This window comes from Pyxicephalus adspersus, chromosome 5 (genome assembly GCF_032062135.1).
Source record: "Pyxicephalus adspersus chromosome 5, UCB_Pads_2.0, whole genome shotgun sequence".
Classification (NCBI taxonomy): domain Eukaryota; kingdom Metazoa; phylum Chordata; class Amphibia; order Anura; family Pyxicephalidae; genus Pyxicephalus; species Pyxicephalus adspersus.
This window is the reverse complement of record NC_092862.1, coordinates 138,305,977-138,330,725: the sequence shown is the minus strand read 5'-3', so window position 1 is coordinate 138,330,725 and position 24,749 is coordinate 138,305,977. Positions and strand designations below refer to the sequence as shown.

The following is a 24,749-nucleotide window of genomic DNA, read 5'->3' as shown; positions in this document are numbered from 1 at the left end:
GAGGACCCTGCCCCGAAGGGATTACAGTCTAGGAATAAATAACAAAACGTTTTTATATTGTCTCAGTAGAGTGGTGAGTAGTACAAAGCTCTATTTGGCCTTTGGGGATTTAGGTGGTAGAGTACTCTATGCTAGGTGAAGGTTTATGTATATTATATGATTGCATTGGCGTGGTATGGATGAATGGATGGCATTGCCAATTATTATTAATATTAATATTAATAAACAAGATTTATATAGCGCCAACAAATTACACAGCGCTGTACAATAAATAGGGGTTGCAAATGACAGACAGATACAGACAATGACACAGGAGGAGAAGAGGACCCTGCCCCGAAGATTTCACAATTTGGGAGGTGGGGGACGTATCACACAATTGGAGGGGAATGCCAATAACAGTGATTCCTTCTTTTGTATACAGAATATGGCTCGGGATTAATGCTGCCCCAATAACCTAATAGTAATTTCCGGATACAACCCATATATTTTATCTCTTTGAAGGGCCTGAAATACCCCAAAGTAAAGAGCTTTGCACCGAACAGACCTGCAGAAATATTGCTGGTGGATATGAACGATGGCGTCCTTCACCCTGAACCACTACAGCTAGTGTTTTGAGGCTTGGCCACTTTTTGCATAAATTGATCAGAATAGTGTTGGGTACAAGAGAAGCAAGACGCTTGACTTTATACTGAAAAATCAGTATAACTGAGTATATTCGTTGATTTTGGACCTTGCATTGCTTAGCAAGTTCATACACAGCAGTAAGTTCGCCAAAATGCATGTATACCGCATATATTACCACATAATGGCAAATACTGACTGGCCAACCCATTATTTTATTCCCTCTTTACATGTTTAATTTTCTTTTTCTCTTTTAATGGAAAAGTAAAATAATGAGTTTAAACAGAAAGTCCCAAAACACTAAAAAATCTAATTTAACCAACATTCAGGAGCCACTTCAATCCCAAAACTTTAGGAGCTTTTATTGATGGTTCAGAAAAATACTTTAGGCTGGAATTGCGAGGTCTGTCTATGAAATAACACAACTGATACATTAACTTTTATTTATTTATATGAAAATTTTAATGCTCATCCCCTGTAATGTTCTCTCCATTCACAAGTAAGCACCAATGCCGTCTTGTTTTCCACTGGTGGAAGGTGTGGAGCAGATCAGTTTCTGATATCTGATGTTTTTTCCTTTACTGCATCCATTGACTCAAAGCGTGTTCCGTTAATCAACGATTTCAATTTAGGAAAAAAAAGTCTTAATGTGCCAAATCTGGTGAATATGGAGGATGTTCCAGCGTAGTATTGTGTTTGCCGGTCACATAAAGTGTTGTGTGCGAAGGAGCATGATGAAGAATTAAACCATTTTCCCACTTTCTCTCAGCTTTGTCAGAACTTCCTTATATTAACGTTGGGTCATGTTTGTGCTTTCTGGAAGCCATTCTGCTAACATTATGCCCTTCATGTCACAAATTTGGGCTTTTTTGATTCTTGGTGATGAAGGTGTTTCCAGTGACTGTGGTTTTGTTTCAGGATACTGGAAGATCCAGGTTTCGGCACCAAGCGTGTTGCTCAACTTTATACTTCTCAGGATTTCAGCACATGAGGAGAAACACAACGGCATTAAATGGTGACTGACAACAAACTAATTGGAAGAGAGTTCTGACATTTGTTGTACATGTTTGGAAAAGTTTATACATTCATGGAAAGTGTTCAGAATCATCTGTCTGCTTTGTATAAGAAACAGAAACACAGGCTTGTTATTTCATAGACAGACCTTGTATACTAATGTGCACTTAGAATACACCAAAGATTAGTGACATAATTGAGAATAATGATCAATTTGGCACATATCAAAATATCAAAAGCTAAAGATTATCATTTGGTCACTGCCGTCCAGGACAAAGTCCGAGGATGAGAGCAGCTTCAGCCTGTGTATGCTGATAAGCACATGCGGATTTATCCCTGCTGCACCCTGTGACCTTTCCAACTGATCCTTGTACCTCTCTTTATTATTCTCACATATTCCTCCATATTTATATATTCATCACATTCTCTAAAGGCCAATACAACGGAGTAAATAATGTTTAAAACTGCAGATTCCCTATTCATTGGTAGATAATCATTTATTCAAAACTGAAAAAAGATGATTGTTCAAGAACTCCAGCTGGATTCAGAAACGCAGATTATTTATGATCTGTACTATACATGTCAATGACCGAAACTCGGAGTGCCCCAATCCTGAGTTCCAATCCAATATCAGAGTTGTTCCGAGCCGGTATTCGGAATTGATCATATTTTTTAGTGAGCTTCACTATAACTGCCAATAACAGGAATAATAATGTCAGCTCTGATAATAATAGCTCTGATCTGAATCAGAATCGACTGCAGTCTAAACTATCCAACCACCATTAGACTTTATGAAACATTTCTGACCTCTCACTCTTTCTTTCAGATGGCACAATTTACCTTTTTGTGGTGAATCACCCCATTACAGACTTCAAAAGTTTTATTGAAATATTTAAATTTGACGAGAAGCAGAAATCTCTTCTACATCTGAAGACCATTAAACATCCATTATTAAGGAGGTACTGACAACAATGTAACATTGAATCAACATTCTGAATAGGATGATATGAAAAAGCAATAAGAGAACCAGCTGAGTGTATTTAATGATTTGTACTGTATGAGCCATCTGTCTATCTGCCCAAGGTCTGGGCCTGCTTTAGCTGTCAGGGGTGAGCAGTCTTTTAAAGGAACATTGATAATTTTGCATTAATAAATTGCAGGTAAAATCACAGAAAGCCTGTTGAATGCTTACTTGCAGCAAATTTCCGTTCTCTAAACATATTCTGTAGCTGACGGAGCAGAAGCAAAAGGATTAATCTAAAGGGTGCAACATGAGTCTGCTGGGGCTGCCGACATCAATCCAAAAAGGCAACAAATGTCAGCACTCTCAGCTCTTTTGGATGTCCACAGAGTGACTTTATTATATACAAGTTTGAATGCAGATATAATTATTGAACATTGTGAATTGTACTAATTGTAAAATCGCCTTTAGGTTTACCAATAGGTATTTAGTAAGTATTTAAGGCTTGAATGGATACAAATTCTATGAATAGTTTAGGTCGGTTTTTATAGTTGATTGTAGAGAGATTGCATGATCATGTTCCCATGTTGTATTATTATAAAACATTACTGGTGATGCACATCATGTGTTCTCTTTATTGACTAATTAAACATTGACTGTTTTTTTTTTACATTGTTGTTTTATTTTTACAGCGTAAATTATATTCTTGCTGTTGGACCAGAGAGCTTTTCGCTACCAATGATCATTCGTCTGACAGTGACTCTATGAAAGATTACAATTGACACATGATGGATGGATGGAAGGATGTCCGAGAAGTGGCGTCTGGAATATCAAAATATAAAATCAAATGTCATATCAAATGATAAAAAGTATGCAGTCACGTATTACCTTACTTATCAGTAAATATAAGTATGCCATGCTTTATTTTTCATCAAAAGGACTCAAAGAAGAATTGTCTATATTATCTCATTTTGCAAAATGTCCATAAAATTGCAAACAAGTCAAAATAATGCAGAATGAACCCTCCATGTTTTCTGAATGGCTGCCAAAAATTATTTTTGTAGCACAGACTTAGGTTAAATTTTAACAATAAAGTGGGTTGAGCTTCTCCTAGATTCTGGTGATACTTTTCAATTCTACTAACCAAGAAGAACTCCCCAAATGCATTTAGTGAGGGTGACACTTTAATAACCCAGTGAATCACACTTTTGCTAGAATAAGTTTCTCAGGCACCCAATGTGGCTTTGCTAAAATGTAACACCCACTGGGCTGCCAGGTGGGATCTTTAATTTGATGTCACTAGTCAATAGCCAGACGGGCATTGGATTTACTGGTGATGGGGCAAAAGCCTGCCCAGTATAGGAGAAGACCAAATAATGCAGAGCTGGAAGCCATTTTCTTGCCCACTGGTACAGTGCAACTCCAATCTAAAAATGTATCTATCTATTTAATGTACAGCGCTGCGTAAAATGTTGGCGCTATATAAATCCTGTTTATTAATATTAATAATATTATTCTATTGCTTTCTGAGAAGGGGGAGCATTTCCCTCCATGTTTCTATGAGCAGTAAGTGAGCAGAATTTACAAAAAAAGGAGCACTACAGAAACAGCTCTGGACTGATACTGCATATTGTAGCTTGAGATGATTTGGTTTTTTTGAAGGCTACTTAAGGGACCCTTTTTCAAATGATTTAGCCTAGAGTTGTGCTTTTTGTAATAATGTACAGCAGGAGATCATTATTACAAACTGTGCACAAAGCACAAACAAACTTTTGCTAATCCTCTCTGACAGTCTGTGTTGACTTTTGGAAATAAACATAGGAGGGAAGAATGTGTTCAAATCTAAATTTAGGAATCTTTTATGTTTTTTTGCTCTTTTATGTCTTTTATGCACCATAAAGACATAATGCCAACCATTTTGCTCTTGCAGGTTATTTGGGTACAGAACATTCACTTGGATCACCCGATAGTGACGGGAGTTTATGTCAATAATGGCTCTGTGATTCAGGGGTCATCCTGCGCCTCGCTGTACAGGAAGAAGCTGATTAAAGAGACCGTATTCCACAAAGCTCTATACTGCAAGCTGGAATAAGTGAGCAACTAGGATCTGGACAAAATATTCAACATAAAAAAATACATTTTGGAAAAATAGCCTTGCATAAATCATTTTGAGAAGCGGAAAGTCATTGTGGGGAAATGGCATGGAAAGACCCATTGAAGAACAATGGAACCTGTATACAATGGACAATATATTTAGAAATGTTACTATTAGTTTGCAGCTTTCCATAAATCCCCACAACTAGCGGTCAGTGGTGACAATATGCCAATGTATTAAAGCCAAACTCCCTTTCTTCATCCACTTTACACATTTCATTTGTTTTATTTATAATAAAATAATAATAATAATATCTTACTTTTTGAGTTTTCCATACTCACATGATGGTTTTGTTGACTTTTTCCTTAGCTGTCTCTAGCTGTTTCCATTCAAACCAAATTTTCCATGAATACACTGAACATTATGAAATATATAAATACAATGATTTCATCAAAGTTCATTTTCAATTCTTAAAATCAAAGTTAAATTATGGTAGCACACCATATGAAGCCATTTCAGATGTTGGTGTTACTTGCATTGCCCCGGACATAGCATTGTCACCAACATCACTGGAGGGGGGAGGGGGGTATATAGTTAAATTGTAATTTGTTTTTAAAGCAGTCTCCTGCAAATCTGAGTTTTCTAAAAAGCCAAGACATACAAGGGATAGACTATGGATGGTTCCAACTCACAGTCTTCTGGTTCCAAAAAAAATGTTGGAATTCCACATTGGAAAGCAATGGGGATCCTGGGAGCAAGTCGCATTTGTTCAAATTCTGATCTATTCCTTCTATGTTTGACTCCAGTTCATGGAAGTCTAAAAGTGCTATTTGCCCTTTTTGCACCTTTCTTTGCATGAATCTGAACCCCTCATTGTTTCTAGTGGGGGAACTGTAAGGAATCTGAGGGCCCTTTTGGCATTGTCTTGTCGTCTATTTATTGAGGCTTCACTTTGACCCACTTTCACTTTCCCCAAATTTATAACAATATGGGACTTCCTCCACTCAGATTGCCAATAGGCCACATCCCTGATTCATGGAAACATTGGAGAAAGGAATAGATTTCGTGGGACTTTTAAAGCCAGACTAAATCCAAATAAAATATAACTAAAAAGACTTATCAAAATTATAACAACAATAAAAATAAAGTGGCTCCGGGCACGTCATCGTCCCAACGTTTCCTCCCGTCTCATCCAGGATTGTTTACTGAGTTGGATAACATTGTCAGTGTTTGAATCATGCATACAAAGCTTCTTGACTTTGTTGTCACGCTTTATTTGGAAAGTCCTTTTCTTGTATACATATGGATTGATAAGGATCAATAGGATTCCATCTGGAGACGTATGCATGATTTACTGCCCCTCCTCTTGCTTGACTGGTTAAACATCTTTCCCGTCATGGGATGCTGAGACTGATATAGGCAATTATATCCCCTGAAACCATCCTGAAGAAGCGGGTCTTATTAGTCTGCGAAACGCGTCGACAACTTGTAACCCATTGATTGGGTGCTTGGCCCAGGATATTGTATGTATGATATGTTTTTATTCTTAAAGATGGTTGCTATAATTTTGATATTGAAATAAAGTTTTTTTAGTTATATTTTATTTGGATTTAGTCCCACAAAATCTACTTCTTTCGTTAAACTTTCACCAAATTCTCTATTTAGATCAGGGCATCCCATTTGGATCCAGTTTGACTATCAGTCTTTTACTTCTTGCTATTTTAACCACATTATAGTAACACCAGTACTATGGCTACATACACACGTCGGATGATTCTTGCCTGAATATCGTTTCAGGGCTGGTATTGGACAAGAATCTGGATGTGTACAACGGTCGTCCGACTTTGTTCTTGGATTCGTCCTGGCGGAATGATGAGCGACTGCAATATAAGTGAAGGGGAGAGAGCACAGCGGGGTTCTGCTCTGTCGTTCTCCCCCCTCCCCTCTCCATAGAGCAGAATGGTGCTGTATCTACATCCTTTGTTCATTCATCTTTCAGTCTTTTGTCATTGAAAGCAATCATGAAATATCCTTTCCAACAACAAAAAACTTACACATGGACGTAGCCTAAAACTTAATTTACATTAGACTTTAGTTTACAATACAAAAAATATTAAATAGTAAATCTATTACCAATCATGCTTAACCAATGATTAACTATGTTACCTTGTTACTAAACAACAAATCCATAGAGATGTGTTAATAGCACAGGGAATGACCAAATTTGATCAATGACGTCACTGAGGATTCCCTGCACTATTCCATGCAGCAAATCTATCATTGGCTAAAATTAAATGGGGAATCCTGCTTTTGTCATCATAAAAAAAATTTACATACAACATTTACATACAGCATCCCCAAACAAATTATTTAAAGGGATTGTGTAATTTCAGGTGTGTGTATGTTCCCTTTAAGGTCAAATAAAAAACTTTCCCATGCTCTACAGTATTAAAAAAATGTTTTGCATCAATTCCTATCCCCCATAGCAGTGTTTGGTACCTGTGCATTTTTGACAGTAGCTTGCCTATTAGCCCTGAAAAGAGAATATTTCTGCTTCTCCCATTACCCCTAGCTTTTGCACATTCTGTGGAGCATAATTTGGCAGTTTCACTTACCCCTAATAAAAAGTTTTTTTTGCATGTTTTTGGAATTGGGGCATGCACAGTATTGCTTCCAGGCACCTATAGCTGTCACAACCCATGGGATTGTCCCAGGCACCACCCTCTATCACAGCTTTCATCAAGCACAGTGCAGGGAACAAATCCCTATTACAGCGCTGACACAAGGACAATGTGGAAATTATCCCTTTTCTGCGCTAGCCTGGGATTTTTGGGGGAACAGATATTCCAGTACACGTAAGTCCTTCTCTGTATGCTCGGTGGAGGTGAATGCTCTTCTACAATAACAGCTGGACGTCTTGTTATTTTTAGCTTTAGGAAAAGTTGATCTATGTATGGGAAAATTTTGTTGAATAGTATCTGATATCTGCTTAGGCAGCCAATAGCCTTTTACTTGGTGAGGAACTACAAATCCCAGCAGTTATAGAACTGAATACCTGGACACACATATTGCTATAAATATACCTGATCACAATCTGGCATGCACACTTATGCCTTTTAGATTGTAAGCTCTTCGGGGCAGGGTCCTCTCCTGTGTCACTGTCTGTCATTTGTAACCCAGTTTATTGTACAGCACTGCATAATATGTTGGTGCTATATAAATACAGTTTATTGTTATTAGTATTAATATTATTAATATTAATAACAATAATAATAATAATATTATTAATAATAATATTATTAATTCTTATCTTTATTAATTGTTGATTGATTGAGTGTAAAAATTTTCTTTTTTTGATTGATTACAAAAAAAATGAAGGTAGATTGACTAGCATGCGTGGTATCATCAACAGTTACCATTTATATTGTCATAAAAGTATTTGATTAGAAAATAAACTGCCCCCAGAAGATTCAGTCATTTTCTTTTCATGGATGAACCATATGGAAACATGAAAACAAACGCTCAAATTCTTACTATTCATTGAATAGATACATTCCAGAACCAAAGAAGATTCTGTTCTTCCCCATTCACAAAACAGCCACGGCATTATACAATGGGCCTGAATTATTAAAGCTCCCCAAGGCTGGAAAGGATACCTTTTCATCAGTGAAACTGGTGATCCAGCAAACCTGGATTAGATTTCTTAAACGTAATTTGCTTTTTTCTAGCAAATGTTTTCAGTCCTGGACCAGATCCATTCCAGGTTTGCTGGATCACCCATCTCCACTGATGAAAGTGTATCCTCTCCAGCCTTGGAGAGCTTTAATAAATAAGGGCAAAAATCTACTGATGCTTTCTTCTTGATACAAAGAAGTGTCCATAGGAATACAAAACTGTAACTTTTTTTCACACTTTTTTATAAACATTTTCCATAGTGGTTTGTTTATTGTTTTGTGCTTGTTCTATAGTTTTGTGTTACCTGTAATGGGCACAAGTAAGTTAACCAGGGATGGGTCAATGTATTTTACTCTACTAGAATGACATTAGATAAGCACAAATGTACATCTACAGTGATTTAATAATGAGCGTCAATCACAATTCATCCACTAGGTGGTGTGATGTTCATTTTCCTGTAGGAGCAATACAAGAGTAGGCTATTCTAATTAGAACTTAACATAGGACCGCCAAGTGGAACAATTGGGACTCACACCCACTATTAACGTCCTGGGCGGTTCATTTCTGACTGGATTTATATGTCTAAAAGCAGAACATTGTTGTTTATGAAAATGTATTTTACAGTATAATATAATATTTAGTGTATAATAAAGTTTGAAACACAAATTCATGTCAAAATAATAAATTAAATACATTTAATAAAAAAAATTTTTTTTTAAATACCGTATTTTTCGGACCATAAGACGCACTTTCCCCCCCCCCCCAGAAGTGGGGGGAAAAAGTCCCTGCGTCTTATGGTCCAAATGTAGCCTTCCTTCTTACCTCTCATCTGTTCCTCTGTGCCCGTGTGCAGCCTCACAGTTTCCTCCTCTGCTACGTCTCCTGCTGCTGTCCCGTGCCCCCTGTGTAGCCCCCCTCCTCCTTTTCTCCTTTCTTCTGTTCAGCATTCTCCTCAGCTGCTGTCCCAACCCCACTGTATAGCCCCCCTCCGGCTTTTCTCCTGTCTTCTGTTCAGGGTGGCCAGAGTGACTGTGACTCCTGTCACTCTTCCTCCCACTCTCAGCATGATTGGCTGACAAAGTCATGCTGGGAGCAGGAATGCTGGGAGAATTCTCCCAACATGACTTTGTCAGCCAATCATGCTGAGAGTGTTCCCTGAATAGCGCTGAAGATCACTCTTCACCAGGATCTTTAGTGAGGTACAGCACACATAGTAAAATCACATATACGGTACACAACACAAACACAGTGAAACCACACACATACACAAACATATTTAAATCACACACATATCGTTTTTTTTAATGTCTTTTGTTATAAAAGCAGAATTAAAGGGGCATTAACCCCTCTTTGTTTACCTGTCGTTTATAGGTAGGTAAGCAGAGAGGGGGTTTGGGCAATGAAAGCGCCCTAATACTTACAGATTCCATGATCCAAAGGGGTCCTGGTCCAGTGCCTCATTATTGTGTTTTACAGTAATTTTGTCTTTTGCTGACTTTATTTGTTAATAATGGTTCTAAATGCTGCTGTTTACTTTACAGGGTTTATTACATGTGTTTATGACTGTGCTGTTGGTTTTTAATGCACATAAAATATTTTAGGACACTATTTGTTTCAGAATCTTTTTTTTCTTCATTTCCCTTCTCTAAAAACTGGTGCGTCTTATGGTCCAGTGCGTCTTATGGTCCAAAAAATACGGTAATCTTTTAAAAAACATTGTTTTTAAAAATAAATATTCTACTCATACTATTATATTATTCTGTAAAATACATTTTCATGAAAGACAATGTCTTACACACAATGCAATGCAATAGGACACAATGTCTTATTGAATGCAATACAAATAGATTTGAAATAGAACGGAACTCCCCGGTGACTCATCGGATGCAGGGGACGCCAGCAGGAGAAAACAAGAAGACTGGGATCGTGAAGAAGGACGCCGGTGGATCAGGTAAGGTTGTATTTACTATTGTTTTCTATTGTTTTAGCTCAGGGTTACCGCTTTCAGCATCTATTTTTTACTCCGAGTCACAATGGGGATTACCGCTCAGGGGGTTAATCTCTTTTTTAACCTTTTTTTGCCTAAGGAACCTTTGAAATAATTTTCTCTTTTTGGTGAGCCTTCTAAAACCAATATATTGGAGGTCAGTGGGGAAATGTCTACTAAATTGGTGGCCAGTGGAAAGAACATCTCCTTAAACTGCTGACTAGAATTTACCATCATAGACAACTAAAACATTATCAGAAATTTGTGGGTAGCTCTACCAAGTGGCGTTTGTCCAAGACTCAAGAATCATCAAATTGGAGATAAATGAGTAAAAATCTAGCAGAATGACTCCAGCTGTGGAAAAGGGAAGATAACATTTCCTTAAACAGGAAGATCACACCATACCAGTTTTGAGTTTTTGGGGTTGTATATTGAAGTATCTACATCAAATATGTCTCCAATAATCCTGCCTGGTTTATAAACATCTCTGAAATCTGATGACCCCCAAAGAACCTGCTGGTGACTTGCCCCTCAGCTCAACAGTGACATCTACTGGAGAATATCAGCAGACACATGTGAACAGTGAATGGCCAGAAGTGGGGTTGGGAGGACACCTGGGTGAGGTGGACTCATGGGTGTGGCTGAATGCGATAGGGGGTCCTGGATATAATAAAAGGGACAACAGATTCCAATCTCTCTTTCTCTTCCGTTGTAGCCCAGCCAGGTTACAGGATATAGAATTTAGACTGTTTGCATATTGTATCACTTTACTTTGACTTTATAACTATTCTTTGTCTTTTCTTAAATAGTTTTTGTATATTTATTATGTTCATCTTGTATTTCTTGTTCTTGTGAACTTGTTATTTAGAACCCGTGTGAATATGTAAGTTATTAGAGACATAGTAAATGTATAGGGATAACATAAGGGAAACAGAAATTTTCTTTCACCTTTGAAGTCCTGGATGTATCCAATGATTCCAAATGCATGGACTATCTGTTTCCCCACGACACATTGTGGTTCCTTCTGCAATCTTCGTCATCTCTATAGAGCAAACCAGCTGACTAAGAGGTGATACAATCACATACTTTGATATTTTTTGTTGTGCTCACAAATGTTTGAAACAAATCATCCTACTGCTACATCCTTTAACATTGTGAATTGCTCCAATGTTCTAATGGGCCTGATTTAATAAAGCTCTCCAAGACTGGAGAAGGTAGATTATCATGGGAAAACCTGGATGATCCAACAACCCTTTGATAGGATAGATTTCTTAAAAATCATTTTGTATTATTTGGCAAAAGTTTTCAATGCTTCACCAAATCCACTTCCAAGTTTGCTGGATCAATCATCATAGTCTATCTTCGCCAGTCTTGGGAGCTTTAATAAATTAAGCCCAATGTTTCAGTCTGATCATTGAAAGAGAAGACCAAGGGAATGCTTACTCTTTAATAATAGTTTCCACTTTAGGCCTTTTTTAAATTGTTGAGGATGTCTACCTTGATAAATTTAGCTTTAAGCTGCAGAACGTTGGTCATGAGCGTCACAGAGCATTGGGTCTGATTTATTAAAGCTCTCCAAGACTGGAGAAGATACACGTTCATCAGTGAAGATGGGTAATCCAAACAATCTGTAATGAATCAGGTCCAGGATTGAAAACTTGCTAACAAATAGGTTTGCTGGATCACCCAGCTTCACTGATGAAAGTGTATCCTCTCCAGCCTTGGGGAGCTTTCATAATTCCGACCCAGTGACTGAAAAAAGTCAAAGCAAACAGAATCATGATTAAACAGCAGCTAGAACTGATAATATTTTGGACCTATTGGAGTTAAAGTTGCTGTAACTCGTAGAAGACTGGCCTATGCTGGTAAAATGTTTAGGAAATTCCAACTGAAGCTGATGTCCTCTAGAGCAGAGAATTCACATCTTTAGATATTTTGAAATACAAATATTTTTTTTGCAACATCTAGCAGTCAAGGATAATATTGAATAAAGTTTACTGAAACATTGCAAAATACATCTGTCAAAGATTTTTTGTCCAATTTGTTTTTTTTTTTTTTTAAAGTCCATATAATGTAAAAAGTCCCCTTCAAGTGTATTTACCTGTTACGGAAATAATAACATATGACATGACATGATTTTCATGTCCTTCCTGTGATGAGCATAGTTTAATAAAGCTTTAGGACTGGAGAAGATAGACTATCATGAGAGAACCTGAGTGGTACAGCAAAGCTTGGAATGTATTTCTTAAAAATATTTTTCTATTGGTAAATATTTTTTAATCCTAAATGGAATTCATTTAAGGTTTGCTGGATCACTCATGGTTCACTCATGATAATCTATCGTCTCCAATCTTGGAGAACATTAATAAATCGGGCCTGTTGGGTAAGGGGCAGCTGCCCCCAAAATTAGTAAATGTCTATATGTGATAATTGCTGCTCACTAAATTGGAATCTGTCTTGAGTGACGCATATTGCTTAAAGCAGAAGTAAACCCAAAACTAACCCAAAACAAAAAAATCACACTTACCTTTAATTCTGCCGATCAGTCTATCTGTTGGGAGGTTTCTTCCATTGTGTTCTTGCGTCATCCCGGTATCCCTCTTCAGCCTGGTGCATAGGAAATGCCAAACGGCGCCATCTTCTGCTCTCTTTTTACGTGTTCTTCTTCCTTTGTCACCTGATCTCACACTGGGCAGGTGCAAGATCAGGTGAGGTAGATTGGGGAATAAACTTGCCAATGTCTCATCGTATGCATGAGATCGCAATTTTTTTCCCTATTGATGAAAGGGCTCGTTCTAGGCATGCACAGAAAGAACAGCCAAGAGCCTCCCAGGATGCGCAACGTAAGAATCCCAGGAGGCTCTGGGCTCCCATTCATTTTTAATCGCCTATGCTATCAAGAATTAAAAAGGCGTGGCTGCACCCTTTTTTTTTAAAAAAAAAGGTTTTGCACTGAAAAAACAACACTAACAAACAGAATTTTCATTTAAAAAAAAAGGGTTGTCTACCCTTTTATGTAAAGTAAAAATTCTTTGCTTAGGTACGCTTTAAGTGTTGCATTGAGCTGTCACATGGGGTTGTCTATAGTAACCCTAAACGTTTTACTTAACAGACACATCACCTAGTAATCATGTAAAGAAATCAACACACATTACAGGGTATATATGCAATTTTCTTTCAAATTTACTATCACTGATGTAGTATGAAGGTTGGTTTGATAATTAGAAGGACTGCTTAGGCATACATGCATACAATAAAGTTAAAAGAAAGGTCCCAGTCACACCCATACATTGCTGCAATGCATGCTAAAACCTTCATCAATGCTCATTTTTGTAGAACCTGCATTGCACCCCCTTTAATTTGGGGTACATTTTGGTGATATCAGTTGTAAATGGCACCTTGTACATTAGAGCCCAATGCAGTTTATACAAAATAAATTTGCTGCAATGAAGTAACAAATTGTGCATGCTAGCACATGCTAGAATGGTTATTTTATTCTGTAGGATATAGTAGAGGGATTGCATTATTCCCAGCTTTCTGATATAGAAAACAAAACGCATCACAGCACAAAAAATATACCTCTAAGGCAGAGTTTCTCAAATAGGGTTCCTTTAGAGGTTGCTAGGGGTTCCTTCAGTAAATTTTGCCTCTCAGGTCAGTTTAACTCACACCAAAAATTAGTGATACAGATTAGGAATATGGGACAAACTGATATTCTTCTAACATATTGGTTGGGTAATATCATCTGGTATGTTAAGATTGTCAAACACAAGCCTAGTGGAATCATATAAGAAAAGTTAGACCACTGCAGTAATGAAGAGTTCTCAAAACATATGCTTTTACTTTACCAACGCGTTTCGCTTAAAAAAACACTTATTCAGGAGATAAAAATCATCTTATAGGACTATAACTTCGCTTTACCTAAACAATGTTTTGGAACAACATCAGTTTTTTCCAAACCTTTAATTTTTGGTGTCAGTTAAACTGTCCTGAGAGACATAAATTGTTCATTGAACCCTTAGCAACCTCACACAAAAATGGTGGAAACAGTCATCGCTTCCAGGACGACAAGGATTATGGCAAGGAGATCTCGCTGTTTGAGTATAAGACATTTATGAGACCTAGAGCTAAATTTGATTTTTTTATAACGATAAGTTCCTTTAAATGATACTATGAATACTTTCTTGTTTGCAATGGAAACAAAAATATGCCTGAAAAGCTTAAACTGATTATGATTTTGTTTTATTTTTGCAGCTATAGATTCGGCTACTATAGAGATTTGCAACCTATTGATCTTCCCAACTGTCACCTTGTGAAAGGAGTTGGTATGTGATCATTCATAAACTTTCACAGTAATATATTCCCATCATTTTTTTATTTTTGGGAAATTGGGGGGGGGGGGGTTAAAAAGTTTATTATCTAAGATAACATATTTTGCAACACAATACAATGTACCTAAAATACAATATGAAAGTGTGTCCCAATGTAATTCATATTGAGTTCATAATTAGGGTGCTGAGGATTGCACTTTCACTGCTTTCTTCCTATGTGAATAAAACAACGCATAGTTAATGTTAGTGGTTATTATGTTGGGGAAGAGGGTATTACACACACAAAAAAAATCAACCAACGAAATGGCTGTGGATGCTTTAAAAAACAGGTTAAAGTCTCTCCACAAGCTAAAAATCCTCAGCTTCAGAGAAAAGCAATATAATAAAATACACATGAGCCATTTTGAAACAGCAAATAGTAAATGGGATGAAGAGAAATGGGATGCACAGTTTTTGCATTGAAGAACGATCATTAGGTAAACTTTATCTTAACATGACACAATCATAATAAATGCTATTTTCAATGGTGAATCTTGGTTAAAGATGGATGAAAACTGTCATGATAAATAGAGGGAGGGTTTAAAATCAAACCCTCAAAATAAGTGGATTTCATTAGTAAATCATTGATAAATACACCCTTAAAAGCACAGTGTTAAAGCTAGAGCTTGTGCTATTTACTATTGTGAGGTTACTTCATTGGAATGGAAGAATAAATGCTGAACTAAGATGTATCATATAGTGAAAGACAAATGTATACAAGGTCTGTCTAATAAATAACAAGACTAATATGCATTCATAATGGAGCCCAGATGTTGTGTTATTTTCCAATTGGTGGAAAGTGTGGAGCAGATCAGTTTCTGATGTATTTTTCTTTCCTTCATCCATTGACACAAACCATGTTCCTTTATTCACCAATTTCAATTTAGGAAAAATAAAAAAATTCCCAAGGTGCCAAATTTGGTGAATATGGAGGATGTTCCAGCGTAGTAATGTGTTTGTCGATCACAGAAAGTGCTGTGTGAGAAGGAGCATTGTCCTGATGAAGAATCAAACCATTCCCCACATTTCTGTCGTCTTTTCCTGACTCTTTTTCTCAGCTTTGTCTTCCTTATAATAATGTTGGGTCACTGTGGTGCCTTCTGGAACCCATCCTGACAAAATGACGCCCTTCTTTTTACAAAACACGATGGGCATGGCTGTGAATTTGGACATTTTTGATTCTTGCTGATGAAGTTGTTTCCAGTGACTGCGGTTTTGTTTCAGGAGCATACTGGAAGATCCAGGTTTCGGCACCAAGTGATGACTTTATGGAACAGGTTCTGCTCCACCTCAAATTGCTGAAGAATCTCAGTGCAAATTTCCTTGTGGCTCTCTCATTGCTCTGGTGTGAAATTTTATTAAAAATATGAAATTGATGCATTGCTCATCTATTAAACTTTTGCACGTGAGTAGAAACACAATGGCATTTAACAGTGACTGACAACAAACTAAACTGCAGAGAGTGCAGTTTACACATTAATGGCAACATAATTAGTTCTCATTATTCAATAGACAGACCTTGTATTGTCTCAATAAGAAGGTGAATAGTGCGGACCTCTGTTAGGCTTTTCAGGTTTTGGAAATTTGGGTGGTAGAATATCAAGCACTGTGCTTGATGGAGGTTCAAAATGATTGCATTGGCATGGCATAGATAGATGTCGTTGCTAATAACAATTATTTCTTTTTTTTATACAGAGCATGGCTCAGAAGATATTCATGTTCTTCCCAATGGACTGACATTCATCAGCTCTGTAAGAATTATTTTTGTCTATTCTGGATTAACACTGACCCAGCTAATCTCTTTAGTAGTCATTTTTTACATACGACCTAATACATTTTATCTCTTTGAAGGGCCTAAAATACCCCGCCGTAAAAAGTTTTGCACCTGATACCCCTGGAGAAATATTGCTGGTGGATCTGAATGATGACGTCCTTCACCCAGAACCACTACAGCTCAGGGAATATGCTGATGCGTCTTCATTTAATCCTCATGGACTCAGTGTGCACATTGATGAGACAGGTAAGACGAGCTACAATAAAATTCTATTCTACTTTCAGTCTGCAGCTGGTAAATTTGTGCTTTAGGAATTTTTTAGGAAAAATTGCATTTACCATGAAATTACTATTTTTTGCAGTTGGCAATATGGAAACTCTCAATGATGTTGTTGAGTTTTTGTTTTCCTTTTGTCTTTCTTTGTACATTAGGTTGTTATTTATCTATAAAAAAAAGTTAAAAGGTGAACTAAACATTTATTACAAACATTTGCCAGCAGGTAGATTCTTTGGAGAGCAAAAAAAGGTTTTATCAATGGCTGCGGATCATGGGCAGTACATTGTGCAGTCCAGGCTCATACTCACATCTGTAAAATGCTGGGAATGGAGTCAGATAGTCATCCTATAGCAGGGGTGTCAAACCTTGGCCCGCGGGCAAAATCTGTCCCACACGGTCCTTTTTTTTGGCCCCCCCAAGGAATTCCGCAAATTGCATCTGGCCTGCCTGCTACTACCTATTGCAGCGAGTGATGCCACTACTATAATTCCCAGCATCACTCGCATCACTGCGTGGTCCCCCATTGTTGTTCTGTTCCATAGATGCAAGTAATGCCGGGAATTGTAGTCTTGGCATTACTCGTGTCTATGTGACAAGTGAGAGATTTCTGGCCCTCCCCGCCCCAATCTCACACATCACAGGCGATTGTAAAGGCAACTGGAGTCCAGTCCGGCTGCACGTCTATAGGGATGCTGGGGATGTGTTTCTGTGTGAGAAGGCTCCGTGTAACAGTGGGGAAGGAGGCAGAGAGGACAGCACATCATTCTCCTATGACAGGTGAGCTATAGCTTTCCTGTCACTATAGTCTTGTAGTGCAGTGTCTGTGCAATGTTCTGCCATTCAATGTCTCATTAGCTTCAGTCACTTTGGAAAATATATAAATAAATACACGTTTAGCATTTTTATTGTTAGTAGATCATTTTGATCTGCCCGTTTCTGATCTTGTGAGTTTATGCTGCCTGGACCGACCTTTGCCTGTGACCTGGACTCTGCTTGTGTTTTGCCCCTGTGTACTTTGTTTGATGGACAGATATTCTGTGTATGACCTCTGCTCTGTATTCTGGACTTGGCCCTGTTGGAATCTATGTAGTGCTTTATCTATGGGCTCCTGGCTTGCTGCCAGTTTATCCCCAGACACCATCCCTTGCGCAGCAAGTCCTGGGGGCAACCGAGTGCTGGGAGACACAAACAGTCTCCTGAGGCTGAGCGGGGGCTTGCTTTAGGTGAAGACTGCAGTGTTAGATTGGGGGACTGGTGTCTGGTGAGGACTGGTGCTGACCAGGGACTTGTTACAACAGGCCAAAAACCAAACTACCTACTGCCATAGAGGATCTCCACCAGCAAATACAGTTCCTGACAGACGCTGTTAACCAGTTGGCACACCGCATGGCTGCTCAGGAGCTTCATGACTGGTGCTGACCAGGGCCTTACAGTAATTTTATATGGTTATGCTTTAACTGCATCCCTCATTATTACATTCCCAAACGGGGGCAACTTAAGTGCCTGTGTCCTTGCCAAAGCCACATCATAAAGCCCACAGAGTAGCCACCAATACACACTTACAGACGGTTCGTCACTTCTTTTGCACAGAAAACATTTCATACTTTCCTCCTTTCAGAGAAGGATTATGCATGTTGAGATGCATAAAAGACAGCCTAACTATAAGAATTAAGGGGTCAGGAATCAAGAGAGTATGCAATGTTACCTGAGAATACAAAAGAGAGTCACTTGAATGACAGATCTAAGTGCCCTGGGTCTGCCTACATTGCATCCAAGATGGTGGCACATAGAAGGAATTTACTATTTTCTGTAGAGTGGGTTTTACAGGTAAATAACATGCAAAAAAAAATCCATGTATAACCTAATTGATTTTAATAATTAATTGAAATAAATGGATTTCCCCATTGGAGTGGATTTTGCAGAAGCATAGATGGGTGAGAATGAAGTCGGATCTGTAATTTTGGCAATCATAACACGGTATGTATTAGGTAAAGTGTTGGTCTTCATAAAACATGTCTAACCTCTGACTCTTTTTTAGATGGCACGGTCTACCTTTTTGTGGTGAATCATCCTTTGCCTGAGTTTAAAAGCTTTATTGAAATATTTAAGTTTGACGAGAAGCAGAAAACTCTTCTATATCTGAAAACCGTTGAACATCCATTAATGCACAGGTACTGGAAAATTCAGAATTGCATTAAAGTTCTGAACAGGACAACCTGAAAAAACATAAGGAGGCCAGATGAGTGTATTTATTTGTATTGTATGAGCCAACTCCCCAATTGTCCTATCCCCAGGCCTGGGGTTACTATGTCTAATATTGGGGTAAGCTGTCCATTAAAGAAACAAATTGCGATAAAATCCTTAAAATACAATATTTACAATACAATATCAATACTTGCAAGGAATTTCCTTTTTTTATAATTCTATATAATTTCAATTTCTAAAAACTGAAGCTGTTGGGAACATAATCACAGAGGAAAATGCTCTTCTAAAAAGTAACACTTCTGGAAATGTTGATCTCTTGTTCTTTCCATAGCGCTCTCTGGTTCTCCAGCCAAATCGCTACAGGGCACATTAGTGATGTGCGATCAATGGGAGGAACCACTAAGTGTTGTGAGAAAAACAGAAGATCAGGGCACCTAGAAGGGTTGGTTTAAGAAGAATCTCAAATCTAATTTCTGGAACAGTCTTTTACAACCTATTTACCCTTGGGGAACCTTGAAAATATTTTTGTAGATGTTGGGGAATCCCTGCTATAATTAATAGGAACAATGATTTTTGCATTGGTTGCCACCATTAGTGGTCAGGACGGCACCTCTACAGACATCAAAAAGGTCCCTGGTTTCATGCTGCTGGATCTAACAAGCCAAGAATTATGCACACACCATCTTATAGAAAGTTGATCAGCCACAACTCCAAAAGCCACTACTAGAGAATTCCTTAGGGTTGAAAATGGTTTGGTATGGAATCATATAGTTAGAAAGACAACCACTAAAGTTTGAAAAAAGTCCAGGACAAATGTTGCATTATGTAGTTCCTTTTTATTAGTTGAGAGGGAATGATTCTAGCCAATTGTACCATAACCCAAAATCAATTTTGAACCGAAAAGAGCATTTGCAGCATGTGCTTTTTTGTTGGTGGGGGTTTTTTTAGGTACTCTCAATCTCTAAATCATGTGTAATAGGTGATAAAGTATACTGACTTTCTTTCATAAAGACAAGGTTTTGCCCCTGACGTTTCACCTATTACAGCTTCATCAGAAGAACAAATCTTAGCTCCGTATATGTTTTTAGTTCTTTAGAGATGCTAATGCTACTAATGACCATTCCTTAAAAAGAAACAATTGCAGCAAATGCCATAAAGTTTTCATCCTATTCATTATTATTTCTTAGACCTTTGTTCATCTGATGAAGCTGTAATAGGGGAAACACGTCAAGAGCAAAACTTTGTATTTATGTGACAAAGAATTGTCACAAGGAAAGTCTGTATACTTTATCACCTATTACAGGGGATTTAGAGATTGAGAAAGTTTGTGTTTAAAAAAGAAAACAAAAGATGTTTTGATGCATGTTAACCAATATAGTTGTTTTTTTTGATAGAATAAATGTCATTGATGAATTTTAAACTGTGTTTATAAAAGTTTTAATATTGAGAGTACCTAAAAAAACCCCACCAACAAAAAAGCACATGTTGCAAATACTCTTTTCGATTCAAAAAAGCATTATGTAGTTCTCTAGGTGATGTATACCTGTTCAAAGAGAGTGCCTCAGCGGTCATTTAGAACACTTTTTTGGACTACGAGATGTTGCGTCAGCCCAAAAGTCAGACATGTCATATTAAAAATAAATCAGAGAAGCCCATGGAGAAGGCTAACAAAGGTGACACCTCATGTTGCTTTCTAAAGATCATTTAAAATCAGTATTGCCTATAAGAAAAACTCTTTATCTATTTATGTCAGAAATGTTGGTTAACTGTTTTTTCTTTGTGTGTTTCCTATTTACAGTGTCAATGATATTGTTGCCGTTGGACCTGAAAGCCTTTACGCTACCAATGATCATTCTTTTGAGAGTTCATCCATGAAATTAGCAGAGAGAGCCATTGGATTTAAATTAACAAATGTAGTGTATTACAGTCCCGGGGATGTCCGAGAAGTGGCTTCAGGAATCCACAATGCCAACGGAATCGCCATATCAAATGATAAAAAGTAAATAATTGCTTATTAATATGCTTTCTTTAATTAATAATCAATAACTCAAAGAAGAAATGTTCAAAGTTGCTTCCGTCAGTGTTGCCTATTTGCCAGACAAATTGACAGCCTTGACATTTGGATATACCTTTAGTAATTGTGATAATCAGTTTTCCTATCTAGATACATTATTTGTTTGTGTTGAAGGCAGTAATCAATTCCTTCTCATGACTTTACAGTAGCACCATGCATAACATCCTCTGTGGAACCAAACACTGAGATTTACAAAATTGGGATCAGGCAGGTCCTCTATTGCCGAAGGGACAGATGACAGACATGTCCCTTATACAATCAAATAACTTTACCTGATGACAATTTTTTTAATAATACAATATTAATATTTTAAACATAATACTAATATGTACATAATATGTATATTATAATAATACACTTACCTGTCCTGGTTCTGTTGTGTGTGTTTTTTTAAGGTTCATCTATGCTTCTGATCTCACTAGTCAGACAATCAATGTCTATGAGAAACATGCAAACTGGTCCCTAACACTAGTAAAGGTAATCACGTGTAATCATATATTAATTGTTAACATTATTGTTAACATTCTTTTTTTTATTAGTATTATTAGCAGTAGTAGTATTGGTAATAGTAGTAGTTGTAGTGGTGGTAGCACTAATGATTTCCTCAAAGTTTCTCTAATTCTTTCTTTGTCCCTCTTGTTTTCTTTCTTCTTTGTTCCTCTATGTCTTATCTTTTTTTTTTTTTTTCCTCTTTTTTTTCTATCTCTCCTTTTTCGCTCCACACCTTGTGTCTCTCTCTCCTCTCCACCCTTTTCTCCCCTCCTCTCCACTCTCTACTTTTCTCTCTACCTATACCCATGCTTTCTCATATATATTTGTATTCACTGTTACTTTTATATACACCAGGAAGTTGACCTTGATACCGGTTTGGACAACCTCTCAGTGGACCCAGTAACAGGAGATATCTGGACAGGAGCACACCCACAGTTATATAAAATATTCAATTACAAATATGAAGACCCCCCTGGATCAGAGGTTAGTGTATGAATTATAATATATTAAAAGGTTTAATCCCGCTTTATTAACCTAAATATTAGATCCCAAATGCAAAACCAGGTTTAACAACCCATTCCCTCCTCTTGAAGCACCCTTACAGATTTTTTTCATAATTTACCTACCCTGTGTCCTCTTCTGTCCTCACTGCTAGTTGGGTCATAAATGCTGCACCAATCATCTAATGACTGTACTGTTCCCTGCAACATTTCCCAGGGATGCCTAATGGCACTTTCCTTGGGGGCAGGCCCTTGACACTCCAGGCTCAGAAAGTAGCTTTAATGGTGTCCTGGGCGAGGAGTAACACTGGCAGAAAACGAGCCTGCAGAGGACACTACTGCAATGCATCACAATATTACCATACCATACCATACTTTCATATTCAGCTCCAGATATACCACAAATACTCAAATATAATCCTATAGTAATATGAACCGAGGTGTCTACTTTTGCCTGAAAAAAGAGGAAAATACAAATAATTCAAGTATAAACCTAGGGCACGATACAAACTTTGTCCCCTAAGCCTATAGACCCAAAGCATTCATTATGTGTTTTAATTTTTTAAATGTTTTAGGCTGCAATTTTGAGTTGCCCAAAAAAATAACAAAAACTATGTTGCTCTTCCAGGTTGTCCGGGTACAGAACATTCACTCTGATCAACCAATAGTGACCCGAGTTTACATTAATAATGGCTCTGTGATTCAGGCGTCATCCTGCGCCTCGGTGTATAAGAACAAGCTAATTGTAGGGACCGTATTCCATAAAGCTCTATACTGCCAGCTGGATTAAAGAAGTCACTGGGATCTGAACAAATTATCCAACAAAGATTGTAAAATACATTTTGAAAAATGCTCTTAGTGTTCCAGAAATCATTTTGAGAAGTGAAAAGTCCATTTTGAGAAGTGAAAAAGGAATCTACATGCAATGAGTTTAGGAATGTTTGCAGCTTGAGCAAGTCACGTCCCAGTGGTGAGACTGCACCAATGTCCTAAAGCACAACTAAAAGCTCAATGACTGTATAAGGATGTCACAATGTCAGTTTCTATGTAATGCACTGGCCTTATAAAGTAAACAAAAATGTATTTTACCTTAAATGAGCAAAATCCTCCTTCATTTGTGTCTCACATGCTCCCCCTTTCAGGCATTGCAGATCACAGTGGGAGGGGTTCAGTCCTGTAAATCCAGAAAGCAGTGGTGGGCCTGGGTGTGTTCAGGTGCCTATTAATAAGCTATAGTCTTGTGAATTAAAAGTGACAATGCTGGTAATGACATCCCATGAAACATGTTCTCACCCCATTAGTGTGGAAGCAGACACAGCCTCCATGAGGGGGGCAAATCTGCTCTGAATCTTGAAAAAGTGCAGAATTATTGTCTCCCTCTTCCTGGAAGTCAGGTTTAACAGGTATACATAGAACTTTGCAGAGGGGCTAAAACCAATGCATGATAATTAGGTATTGCAATGCATATTATTGTTCATGGGAAGCAGTAATTCTAATAAAGACAGTTGTCAACTGCTAGGTATATGAGAAGTGTTTTTGAAAGGCATTTGTAAGCATTTGCAAGGCTATGGAAGTGGTTTGAACATCACCATCCTGAAATGCCACATGAAGAGTCTAAAAAATTCACCCTGCAACCTCATTGCCTTCAAAAAAAGGATTGCAAATACTCCCATCTATTACAATGACAACCTGGGCTTTGACCACAGTGGGCAAAAGCTGCCTGAACATAGCCATAGTCAGAAAAAAATTGTCAAACTTTATTTTTAGCTACATAGGATGTATTACCAGAATTTGCAGAAAGCAAATTTGCAAAAAGTCCAGCAAGGTGAGATGACACTGCACACTAGAAAAACAATGTAGAATATATCAGAAATTGGATTAATGGAAGATAAAATTGAGCTCAGGTTTGCTTTAACTATCAGTTTTAGATGGACTGACCCTTTAAAATTTACACCTGCCCCCAGGAAGAAAACTGCAGATATAATCATACATGTTTGCCAAATATAGGCAAATAAATGTTGCAGGCACACTTACAGAATGTGCAAAAAGTATTCATTGATACCAGGATTGTGCTATACTGGCTAACACTTCTTCTTTTTCCCCAACCTCAGGGAAAACATCTTCACTCCCAGGGATAACTTCACCAACAATTTTTTGGGGCCAATGGCTATTGTTGACCCTGAGGCCATAGGTGTCAGATAATGGCTTGAATGGTTTTGCTACAAGCTTCCAACAAACATATATCAGTCTAGTTTTGTGGTCAGTATCTTCCATTTCTGGCTATCCTAATTTCAAATCTTCTGAAATTTGATTAAATGAACTTCATAAATAGTGGTGGTACAATAGTTCTGATCTGGGTCAGTTCTTAGTTATTTCCAAGTTGGATCCGAACTTGCAATTTGGGCAATCTGAACTCTGAACCAACAATACTAATCATCACCTATAGTTGACTACTGGACGATAACACCTATCATAGTCCAGCGGACAGGCTTGGCTGATCCCTAATACACCTGCCATTGACTTGTATAGTATGACGTATTCAAAAATACCAATTCTATCTACGAAGTTCCCAATTTAACCAAAATTCACCACTAATTTAACCAGATTTCAGTTTTCAACCAGAAATCCAATCCAACCAGATTTTAGAGTTGGAATGATACAGTTCCAAGCACCTTATAAAGAAATGACATGGGAAACACAACAAA

At 37.6% G+C, this 24,749-nt stretch overlaps 1 protein-coding gene and 2 long non-coding RNA genes across 3 annotated transcripts; 2 read left to right on the top strand and 1 right to left on the bottom strand.

The window, feature by feature from the left end:
* Nucleotides 1-1,118: 1,118 nt before the first annotated feature.
* Nucleotides 1,119-5,033, top strand: LOC140331677 (uncharacterized). Its single transcript, XR_011920963.1, has 3 exons — nucleotides 1,119-2,594; nucleotides 3,289-3,465; nucleotides 4,527-5,033. It is a non-coding gene; the product is annotated as an uncharacterized lncRNA (long non-coding RNA).
* On the bottom strand, nucleotides 3,269-9,414 carry LOC140331676 (uncharacterized). The gene is made up of 3 exons (XR_011920962.1): nucleotides 9,189-9,414; nucleotides 5,033-5,105; nucleotides 3,269-3,418 (listed from the first exon to the last, which is right to left on the bottom strand). It is a non-coding gene; the product is annotated as an uncharacterized lncRNA (long non-coding RNA).
* LOC140331675 (serum paraoxonase/arylesterase 2-like) lies at nucleotides 7,391-23,148 on the top strand. Its single transcript, XM_072412896.1, has 9 exons — nucleotides 7,391-7,546; nucleotides 14,608-14,678; nucleotides 16,419-16,474; nucleotides 16,575-16,743; nucleotides 18,812-18,944; nucleotides 20,777-20,977; nucleotides 21,448-21,529; nucleotides 21,899-22,027; nucleotides 22,673-23,148. The coding sequence occupies exons 1-9, from the start codon at nucleotides 7,482-7,484 to the stop codon at nucleotides 22,832-22,834; spliced, it is 1,068 nt and encodes a 355-aa protein (XP_072268997.1). The 5' UTR covers nucleotides 7,391-7,481; the 3' UTR covers nucleotides 22,835-23,148.
* Nucleotides 23,149-24,749: the final 1,601 nt, after the last annotated feature.

Excerpts from the sequence above, each read along its gene's own strand:
- LOC140331675 (XM_072412896.1), top strand. The coding sequence starts at position 7,482 with ATGTGGAAATTATCCCTTTTCTGCGCTAGCCTGGGATTTTTGGGGGAA. Across the intron at positions 16,475-16,574 it reads GACTGACATTCATCAGCTCT|GGCCTAAAATACCCCGCCGT; the intron begins GTAAGAATTATT and ends ATCTCTTTGAAG. Across the intron at positions 18,945-20,776 it reads GAACATCCATTAATGCACAG|TGTCAATGATATTGTTGCCG; the intron begins GTACTGGAAAAT and ends TCCTATTTACAG.